The 11873-nt window shown below is 39.3% G+C and overlaps 1 protein-coding gene across 1 annotated transcript; it reads right to left on the bottom strand.

Annotated features, from left to right (window-relative positions):
• Positions 1-2825: 2825 nt before the first annotated feature.
• Positions 2826-4810, bottom strand: LOC145137971 (syntaxin-52-like). The gene is made up of 6 exons (XM_079072112.1): positions 4622-4810; positions 3976-4194; positions 3670-3875; positions 3436-3536; positions 3245-3289; positions 2826-3162 (listed from the first exon to the last, which is right to left on the bottom strand). The coding sequence occupies exons 2-6, from the start codon at positions 4188-4190 to the stop codon at positions 3031-3033; spliced, it is 699 nt and encodes a 232-aa protein (XP_078928238.1). The 5' UTR covers positions 4191-4194; positions 4622-4810; the 3' UTR covers positions 2826-3030.
• Positions 4811-11873: the final 7063 nt, after the last annotated feature.

Raw genomic sequence — 11873 nt, 5'->3', positions numbered from 1 at the left:
TTCCAAATCAATTCTTGATCAATACTAATTGAATAATATGATTTCATATTAATATATTAGAACTTATAATATATTAATAAATCATAAATAACCTCTTCTCAAATGTCCATCCTTCATATTGTTCTGGTGCCATGTAACCCAAATGGACCATGCTACCCTCGGGTCAAGTACATACCAAATATTGTGACATCCCCAAATTTCACGGCCAGAAAAGACTGATTTGTTTATGCTTTATTTGAAAATTAGAGTATATTTTTAAATAAATATATTGCGGAATTTGTTCCCAGAAAAACATGATAAATATATTATCAAAGCATTTCCGAAGAAATGTATTTTTGTTCATATTAAAACTTTGGGATGTCATCGTCAATACTGAAACATAAGCATAAACAGACCTTACATTTATTTACACTAGTGATCTACATCTCCTTTAAATCTCTCAGTGTTAAGTAGATTCGTATCGACACCTGTGATACAAATAAACTTGAGTGGGTCAGGTTGGGAAACCTAGTAAGTACATAGGGTTTTCAACCCACAATAATATAATTATTATATTTAATCATAAAACAATCAACCCAATTACCCATCCCTATTATCTTCTTTAATCTTAAGGATCTACCCTAAGAATCATCTATTCTTCATTCCTAAGGATTATCCTAAGGAATAGGCACGAAGTCCATCGCTGCCCGAGGTTTATACTACAAGCACTAACGAACGTCGATCCCCACATACTGATCCTATACAATGATCTTACAAGATCTAGCCTAAAGGATCGATATGAACAAATAACTGACGAAGCTGCTTCGGAAATTCCCTAGCAGCAAACGAGGATCGATAAAGACATCAAATGAGGGGAATGGAATAAGTTTCACCACGAACCTTCGTTCGTAAAAGAAAGAACCACAAGACAATTAAGTCAGGGGTAGTTATCTAGATAACAATGCCTAGCCGTGGTCCGAATATCGTGAGGTATTTTACCCCCAGACTTACCCTATCCAACATCGAACTTTGCCTATCAGTGGTCTGAATATCGTGAGGTATTTTACCCCCAGACTCACCCTATCCAGCATCGAACTTTGCCTAGCAGTGGTCTGAATATCGTGAGGTATTTTACGCCCAGACTCACCCTATCCAGCATCGAACTTTGCCTAGTAGTGGTCTGAATATCGTGAGGTATTTTACCCCCAGACTCACCCTATCCAGCATCGAACTTTGCCTAGGAGTGGTCTGACATCGTGAACGGAAACGCTGACACATGAAGCTCGTCCGATCACTTCATAAAAGAAACGAATACTCCAAAGCTCTTCAAAATAAAAAGTATAGGGAAAATACTAATAAATTACTCTCGTACGCTCCCGTACCCCGACACACAATAGTGTCAAAAAGAACTTTGTACATGATACTTATCGGATGAACACATAGTTCAAAAATACCTAATCCATACGCCCGGATTAATAACAAATAACTATGTCTATACTCTGCTAGATGACTAGATCATCTTAAACATCGATACCTCTCATCAATTTTTATTTCATCACACATCATCTAATTCATCTACCCATGTTTTACCCAACATATTTGTAGATATAAAATACATATACAGTTTAAATCAATTAAAACATGTATAAAATTGTTCATCCATCATAGATAGCAAGTATACAGATAATATGCACACATAGCACGTAATTTATATAAGATATTTTATATTTATGTGTAAGATGAAAATAGTATGCACTCACTTGATAAGACGACGATTGGACAGCGCTTCGTCCCTTAAAACAATATTCTTTGATGAAACTGGGATGTTTCTTCAAAAACCGGGCTTCACGCGGGCAGAACTTCGGCTAGAAAAACTCTTTTTCTCGGAAACTTCGGGGCGTCGGGACTTGCTTCGGGTGTTAGGGACGATACCGGGACTTCGGGGGTTAAAAGTAGGCTAAAAGAGTGTTTAAAGTGAAAGAGAAATGAGAATTGGTAACATAAACCCGGAGGGCTCGATTTCTATTTATAGGCTGAAAAATCGACTCTCACGTCGTGAACCAGGTATGTTCACGTCGTGACTTTGATCCTGGTCATCCCCTAGGCTTGCCGTGTGTCTTGTAGGCTCGAAACGCGTCGTTCACTGAGTTCACGTCGTGAACACTGTGTTCAATGTTATAAGTTTCATAAAAAATTATATAACACAAATAAAGTTATTTATGGTCAAAGTTGACATGGAAAGACTTCAAAAGTCAAACGTAGACAATAATTTTGGGACGGAGGGAGTAACTCATAATAACAATGTACTTAGATTTTCTTTACACACGATAATAGCTTCCATTACAATTTTTTACTCAAAATAGCAGCATACTTATATTTTTTTTACCGAGAATAGCAATAAGTAATCAATAAAATACAATGCCCAAAACAATAGCAAAACATAAATATGTTGCCTTTATAGGTAAAAGATAATGTATGTTGCAATTATAGGTAACATACATTTGCAGCAAGATCAAACTAAATTGGCATTCTCCACAATTTGCTCTCTAACTAAGAGGTTGTTTCTTTTTTACTTGATGTGCTTAATGGATTAAGCAGTTAATCTGAAAGGGACCTAATGACTTTATGAGACTTAATACATGGTTATTTCATTTTCACTTACTCTGGACCTAATGACTTTATGAGACTTAATATATTAAGACACCAACCCTTTATCTATTTGTTTTTACTCCCTTTTCCTTCCAAACTCCTCACTTTATAATTGATAAATATATTCGGTTGGAATAGAGGTAAAATGGTCATTTAGCGACAAGCAAACATTTTAAATATCACATTAAATCAAAATATGGTGCAACAAGCAAACATTTAGCAACTTGAACTTTGTTCTTCGGTAGCATAGCACAAACATCTGTAGACAACAAACTTTCAAGAAACCGACATATACTTTGTTTAATTTAAACAAGAAAAAAAATAGAAAGAAATATTATCACACAAACAAAGCACTCAGATCACCTCACACAAAAGAAAGCTACATACAGTTGGCAAATGAGATCACAAGTATTTTATGATCATATAAAGAGCCACAACCAAGACAGCAATTCCAATCACTGACAACAGTAGGCACAAGCATGAGCAACCACCCTTTGTTCGTTTATTTAGAATCGCCAAATTCTTCTGCACTCTCTGTTTTTTCCCAAATATAAATTTTAAAAAGATTTTCAAAAATTGAAAGCTTTTTATACAGGTTTTACATAAAAGAGTTTACCTTGAGTCGAGAATCTGTAACTTCTACATGTTCATCCAGATCATCCTGTGTAGCATAAATAGATCACTTTCAGAGGCTCAATAGAAAACATATTGGAAAAAAGGTCAGCTTTGCTCCATTGCATTTCCTCTTTCAATAACTGAATGCCAAACACTAAGTAAAAAAGGAAAGAAAAAGAAAGAAGGGCATACAATGAGTCTAGTGTGCAGGCTAAGTTCTTCATTGACTGCTAAAGCAATATGTTTGGTGCTTATCACTGTCTCCTCAAGTTTCTCTAAACCTTCATCTTGTTCTGCATAAACAAATTCCAATTGATTACCATAGAAACTCAAGAACCCATGTCTTAATTGTTTGAAGTGGAAATAAATTTCCTAAATTATAAAGGGTTGTAAATAATAATTAGAATTTAGAACACAATATCTTGCCTCTCATGATTTGTCTTTGAAGCCCAACAACACCAGAGTTATCCAAACCAGCAATTCTGCTCATGGCATCAGCTGGCTTAATATCTGGCCCAAGCAAGCTGTCCCTATTAGCAAAGTTTGACATGTTCAATGTGGTGGCCATCTGTGTTACCTTTGTTCTCAAATTTCCAAGCATATCTCTGCGTCTGTTCATTTCTTTCTCTGTCCTGCAATCCAATAAATCAAAACAAATTCATTCATTACAGCTTCAATAAAGCAAGAATGATTGAACAAAACTTAATAACTGGCTTAATAAGTTCTACTTACAAGGGTTGTTTAGCAGGAAGCTTTGTGAGAAGAGAGTGTAAGCTATCAAGTCTGGTTCCAAGTATGGTGATTTTTCTCCGAATAGCAGATGAATGGCGCTGTGCTTCAGGGCCTGACCCAAAGGAATTCCTCTCTGATATCATGCTGGTGATATCATCAGCAAGCTTAGAGGCTTCATTATATTCCCTCGTCCACGGATCCGATGAAGAAGCCATTTGTCTGAAACACAAGGAACAAAAACCACAAACACGTCAATCACCGGTGACAATCATACGATCCACTTTATAAACTGTACAGTTGTGTAAAACTAGAGTATCACGAATTAGGGCAGCAAAATTCCCAAACATGGTTTAAAGTCGCAATGAAAACGTCAAGCGCTGTGAAATTAAACCATCTATGTCATTCATATGGAAGATAACTTTGTAGATTTGACGAAATTAACATGATCGCTATAGAATTTCGAAATTCTCAAAAATTAGGGCATCGATGAAAACAATCGATTCTTGGAAATTATGCATATCCGTTTCCATGAATGAATAAGTTATCAAGGTCGATGAATCCTACGAGTTGAATCGTGATAGATTAATGCATAGCCGTTGAAACTCAAAAGAAACGGCGAAATCATACGAAACCTAGCAAGATTTACCTCAATGGATTAGTGATTCGGATTGTGTGATCGAAAATTGGAGCTGTAAATCGATTAAACTGATTTAAAAGAGGAATCTAGAGATGATGATTATTGTATCAGACACACGGCGCCACCATTAACCGGCGAGCTTGTCTTGCGCTATCGTCGCGTCGTCTACATTTAACTTTAAATATAATTTTAAATGACGAGATATACAACTCTATGACTCGGTAGATAAAGCTTCATTCTTCAACCCTTGCAACGATGTCGTATTCACCGGCCTAGCGTAGCAAGACTTCCACGTTGTCAACCAATTGCTTTCGTTAATTATTTCCTTCCATTATTGATTGCAATTTATTCAAGTCGACACAATAAGTAGGTTAAATTGCCAAAATTAGTCCTTTTGATTTGCAAAAAGTTATAAACGATAACATGAGGTCCAAAAAAAAACTTTAATTTGAATCATTGGTCCGATACATAATTTTTTCTTTTTCGGATTTGGTCCCTATACTTAACTGTTAGTTGATTATTTATTCTGTTAAATCCATGCAAAAATTATTTTTTCCCTCTATTTTGTTTTCTGTTTGTTACTACTCAATTTACCCAAATAACTTTCAAAAATTTTAACTCGTACCACCGTCGACTGTTATTCATTACATGTCGGCTTCATTCTTCCATCACTAAAAACCTCAAATAACACTAAAAAATACCTTAAAAATATATTGTAACATCGGAGTTCAGGTATGATTCTTTCGGGTTTAATTTCTTTAAATCTAAGTTTTTTGGAGTTTGGCTTGGCCATGATGTGGTGATGGAATGACCACGACGTGGCAACTCGGTTCAGAAAACGTGCATCTGCGAATCACGACGTGGCAAGGCATTGGCCACGATCTGGTGGCATTTAGGGTTCAAAGCCCTAGATTATGGGATTGAGCCCTATTTAAAGGCACTAACTCCTAGGGCTGTCTCATTTGGCAGTCTCTATCCTCTGAAATCGATCCCCACTTAAACCCTAGCCTCTTTGTGTGTGTTTTGAGTGTGTGAAACCATCTTTGTGAAGATTGAATGAAGAAGCAATCCATCTTGTGGTTTGTGAGCTTGGTTCTAGCTTAGATCCAGCATCTTCATCATATTTCTGACCATATGGAAGTATAAAGTCTCAACCTTGCTCGTTACTTCTCTAGATCTTGTTGTAGGTCATTTTATGAGCTTTTTGGTCCCAATCTTCTTGTCCTTGGATTTTGAGTGAACTTCGAAGCTTTTCAGCGCATCCACTACAAGAAAAAACTTATATTACTAGGGAATGTTGCTATGGAATGTATTTTCGGTGTTATCATGTAATGTATCGTGCTATAGAATGGCGTTCCATAGCTAATTTACTACCACATTTTCTACGAAATTAATTTTCGGTAGCGAACATAGGAATTGCTACGGAAACTGTTACAGACTCGAAATCTGTTGGTATATTGCTACCGATATATCTATGGAAAAAACATTCATTGCAAAGTTGCAATGAACTTTTTTATGAAAATATTGTCCGTTGTAATTCTGCTATGGAATTAAATATAATGGTTAATTTGCAATGGAATTTTTCAACCGAATAAAATTCCATAGTTGCTTTATTATGGAAGTAGAATTGATAGTTATTTACCTACGGAATTGTGCTACGGAATTTTATTTTCGTTGCTTGTTTGCTATGGAAAAAAAGCCTAGCTACGTTGTAAGGAATTATTTTTTTGTGAAGTATTTTTCATTATAATGTCATATTGTAACATCCATAAAAATCACAACAAATTTAAACTTTTTCAACTACCCCAAATCATAGAATGTTTACAAAATCATTGTTTTCAAAGTATTGTTCCATATCAGAGTCTCCCATAAATCAAAAGTACATAAAACAGAGGATGTGTATGGTCACGCCTTTGCCTTCCCGCGATCATTTAAAGTACTTGAAACAATAACTAAAAACCATAAGCCAAAGCTTAGTGATTTCCTCCAAAGTACCAACACGTAAACAGATAACATATACAACAACATGTCGGGTCCAATCAACCATCGGGTTGGAATACCCCAGGCCCAGTCACCCTCCGGGTCCAGTCATCCTCGGGATGGAATACCCTAGTTGGAATGTCAATATATAATGGGTCCAGTCAACCATCAGGTTGGAATACCCCAGGCCCAGTCAACTATCGGGTTGGAATGCCAATATACATCGGGTCCAGTCATCCTCGTGATGGAATACCCTCGGGCCCAATCAACCATCGGGTTGGAATGCCCCCGGTTTGTTGTCCCACGCACATAACAATAAAGCCTCAACCTCCAACCAAAATATGTGCACATATAACAAATAAACATATAATCAGTCAACAAACAATCAGGCAGATCTACAAATCAATAAGCATAGCATCATCCTATATGCCACGATACATATCTAACAAATCACTAAAACACGGTAACATACTATCACATAACAGGATATCTAACCCGACGGGCCGGCCATGGTGCCTTCGACCTGTAAGTACAGTGAGGAAAAACTCACCTCACAGTCTGGACAAAAGCTGATAAGGTCTCGACTCCGAATCTCAGCTCTAACCGTCGCATATCCAACCAAATGACCAATCCTCAATCACAATCCCAAAATACCCAAATTACCCTTAGGTCAAACTTGGTCAAAGTCAACTAAGTCGGCCGATTCGACACAGTAAGCGTACGCGGGGCGTACTCCAAATGTATGTGGGGCGTAATCGAGCGTTGACCACCATCAGGGGTGGTTGACCTCGTATGTGATGCGTACTCCTAGATTTCCCAAACTCTCATTAAGAGCTTAATGGCTTAAGCTCTCACGACCATCTTTCAGATCCAATGCTCAAATACCCTCAAGAGTCATAAAGTTTCCAACTTTGTGACTTTGCATGTCCATTAAGTGCTTAACTCAACTTCTTAATCCATTAATACCTTCTAAAGAATATATGAACAAAACCAAGCATTAGACCCCATTTTTATGACTTAAGATCCTTCCTAAGGTCTGAAAGGATAGCTTAATGGGTCAAGAACATGCTATGTTCATGAATCTCCACATTTGGGACAAAAAGGATCAAAAATCAACCCAACACAAGAACTAAATGAAACTTCACCAAGTTTAGGACTTTATACCTCCAAATGATGCCAAAAGGTGGTGTGATTTTGGATCTAAAGAGCTTCACACATCCAAGATGGTCTCTATTTCCTTCCTTCTTCTTTAAAAGCACAAAACACACACACAATCAAGCTTAGAATGCTTCACAAGGTGGATTAGGGTTGCAAAAACGTTTTAAGAGGATGGAGGCTGAAGAAGTGAGGGGAAATGAGGCTATAATGGGGTTTAAATATGAGCCAAACTCTAAAAATTAGGGTTTGCATGTTTGACACGTATGCCCTACGTACAAATGTACGCCTAGCGTACTAGGGCGCTCAGCATACACACATACGCATGGCGTACTCCCCCAAAACCTAAATTACAAAATTGCCCCTAGGGCCCTTATTGCACTCTTTCTTTTACTTAGGGTCCAAATTGCAATATAATTAAATTATAGGGTTAAAATTAGAGGTACCTCATCATCGGGATGTTACAATTCTCCCCCACTTGACTTAGACTTTGTCCTTGAAGTCTGTTGTAACAAATAACTCGAGGTAATGCTCCCTCATTTCAGCCTCCGGCTCCTAGGTCCACTCGGAGCCTCTCTGATGCTGTCACTGAACCTTTACCAAAGGTATCTCCTTGTTGCGTAGGACCTTCATCTTTCTTTCGAAAATAGTTATTGGCCTCTCGATATAATTCAGGCGCTCATAGACCTGAATATCATCCAATGGAACCACTGTCTCGATGTCCAACACACACTTCCGCAACTGAGAGACACGGAAAGTGTTGTGGATCTGACTGAGCTCACTCAGAATATCCAACAGATAGGCCACCCTGTCTACCCTAGCGATCACGCGAAGGTCGAATATACCGGGACCCAATTTCCCCCTCTTCCTGAAGCGTATCACACCTTTCCAAGGTGAGACCTTCAGTAATACCATATCGCCGACCTACAACTCCAACTCAAATCGACGTCGATCAGCATAACTCTTCTGCCGACTCTGAGCAGTCTACAGCCTCTGCCTGATCTGTCGAATAAGCTCTGTGTTATGAAGGACTACTTCGATCCTTCCCATGAACCTATGACCAACCTCTCCCCAACATACCGGGGTACGACATCTCCGACCATACAAGAGCTCAAAAGGTGGGGCACCATTGCTGGAGTGATAACTATTATTGTAGGAGAACTCCTCAAGAGGTAGGTAGGAGTCCCAACTCCCACCAAAATCAATGGTGCATGCTCGCAACATATCCTCAAGGGTCTGTATGGTCCATTCCTCTGATCGTCGATCTGCGGATGATAAGCGGTGCTAAAATGTAACCTCGTGCCCAGTTCCTCGTGGAACTTCTGCCAGAATTGAGACGTGAACCGAACATCTCGGTCAGAAACAATGGAAATCGGAACCCCATGACGAGCAACGATCTCCCGGACATAAACATCGGCCAACTTTTCGGCCGAAGAGTTCTCACGGATGGCCAAAAAGTGGGCACTCTTGGTCATCCACGATGACCCATATAGCATCAAAACCCTTGGCGTACTCCAGTCAGACCTAAACCCTAATTTAGGGTGTTGGAACCTATTTAAGCTCCTTAACTCACCACCAAACCCTATTATCTTCAGCCTTCATCCCTCTAAACCCTAGAAATGAAACCCTAGCCCCCATTTGAGTGGTTTTTGAGCTTTTAGTGGTATTTCATGTTTTTTGGTGTTCATAGAAGAAAAGTGTAACATCCCAAAAATACAGGCCACAAATTTCGTTTTTAATTAAGTTATTACATGAAACCATCAGTATAAAAATTTTCATAATAATATCTCATATCAAAACCAGAGTGTCAATAATCAAAATATGGAATCATAAAACCATATCATAGTGTAATCCCAAGGATCTCGTGTGCGGAAAACATGGTGTGATGCGCTGCGATCAAGCCAGCTCCTTCCCTTTGAAAACGAGGTACCTGAAACCAAAACTAAAACCGTAAGCACACAGCTTAGTGAGTTCCCCCATCATACCACATACCCAACAACATACGTACTGCCAGGCAATTCTGGGGTGCCCGACCTACCCATGTCAAGCCATTCTGGGGTGCTGACCTACCCATGTCAAGCCATTCTGGGGTGCTGACCTACCCATGTCAGGCCATTCTGGAGTGCTGACCTACCCATGTCAGGCCGTTCTGGGGTGCCGACTACCCTCCGGTCTATCTCAACCGCCAACGGGGACTATTTCACCCCTACCTCTATCATACAATAACAAAACATAATCATACAGTCAGGCATATCTGGGGTACTGACCTACCCTTCGGTCCTAACGACCGAGTCAGGGAAAACCTATTCCCTGTTACTACCACTAACACAGATAGCATATCACATAAGCGTATCTCATAAGCATATCACATAAGCATATCTCATAAGCATATCACATAAGCATACCAAGATAATTATCACAAAGACAATTATCTACCAGTTACTCCTGTTGGTGGGCCGGCATTGTGGCCTTAGACCCACTTAGGGGTGGCAATTGATGACACGACACGACAAAAATACACGACACGAAACGAAATTGAGACGAAACTGAAATTCGAATTCGTGTTCGTGTCGTGTTCGTGTCGTGTTCGTGTCACGTGTAAAAAACACGATGTCGTGTCGTGTCGTGTTCGTGTTCAAAATTTGACACGAAATCGACACGATTTAACATTTTTTTGTCATGTTCTTCGTGTTTATCGTGTTTTTCGTGTTATGTATGAATAAATATTAATTAAATACATTGATTTTTATTTCATGTTACCTTTGTCGTGTCGTGTCGTGTTTGTCGTTTTTTAATCGGTTTGTTTTCGTGTTAGTTAAAAAAAACCCGAGATCGTGTTGTGTCGTGTTCGTGTTACATAAAACCTTGTCGTGTTGTGTCGTGTCAGACAAAAACACGACACGATGGCCCGATTTGCCACCCCTAGACCCACTCCTACTGGAAGGTAACTCACCTCACACTGCTGAAGTCCCGCAAACTCAATCCCACACTATTGAAGTCCCGCAGACTCAACCCCAGCTGCTGGATGACAGATTCCCGAACTGTCAACACCAAAATAACACCCATTAATAATTGGGTCCGAGCACATAATCATAAACACATACTTAGATAATTACTACATTACCCCAAGGTTAGCTCTATTCAACCCCAAGGCCCAATCCAAAGGCCTAACAGTCCAACTATGTCTCAAGGCACAACACATGGCCTAATTTTCCAAATTGGGCCCAAACCTTTACATGGTCTTATTCTAAGGCCCAACCAAAAGTCCAGTCCAATATTTGGCCTTCTAATGGCCCAATATCATATACTCATTAAGGCCTAAACTATGGCCCATCTATGGCCTAATTTTCCAAATTGGGCCCAACTCCCCACATGGGCCTTACCTCAAAGCCCATTAATAACCCAATCATCAAGGCCCAATAGAAAGGCCCGACAACAAACCCAAGTGAAATTAGGGTTTCACATAAAATGACGATTAGAGTTAAGTGTCTCTCCCTTAACCCATTAACGATTTAATCCATTAAGGACTTAATCCATTAAGTCCAATATTAACTTAGCTCGATTGCAAATGATAATTAATTAATATATTAGATTCATTAAATAATTCCGATGTGGTCCCGATAAATCCCAAATTAGGGTTTCATGGCATTAGGGTTTTCCAAACCCTAATTAGGGTTTCCAACCCATCTTAGCCCAATAGGCCTAATAGCTAAGTCCTTAGATCCATTAGGGCTTGTTAAGCCCATTAGACACATGTTTGGGCTGTTTAGGACAACTAGGGTCCAATAGACCCATTAGGGTTTCACTGGGCCCATTAGGGCTTCATTGGGCCCATTAGGGTTTCAAGCATCCCAAACGAATCAAACTCAACAAGGCAAGCACACCGCCACCCGACACGGCGGCCGGTGGCGGCAGGAGGCGCCAGCCACCACCTCACGGTGGTGGTTAGAGATTCATTTCATTATTCTGATTTCTAGTTACATTTTACAATGCTAATCTCAACTAAACACACACACATGGTGGTTCATGGCGGCAGCCACCACCTCATGGTGGTGGTGGTTCTCGGTTTTCCAGCTAATCTACATTATACAAACAAACACTCTAAAGAAAAACAGAAACACACCCA

This window comes from Lactuca virosa, chromosome 9 (assembly GCF_052849685.1).
Source record: "Lactuca virosa cultivar CGN04683 chromosome 9, Lactuca_virosa_CGN04683_v6, whole genome shotgun sequence".
NCBI classification, from domain to species: domain Eukaryota; kingdom Viridiplantae; phylum Streptophyta; class Magnoliopsida; order Asterales; family Asteraceae; genus Lactuca; species Lactuca virosa.
This window is presented reverse-complemented; position numbering and strand designations above follow the sequence as displayed.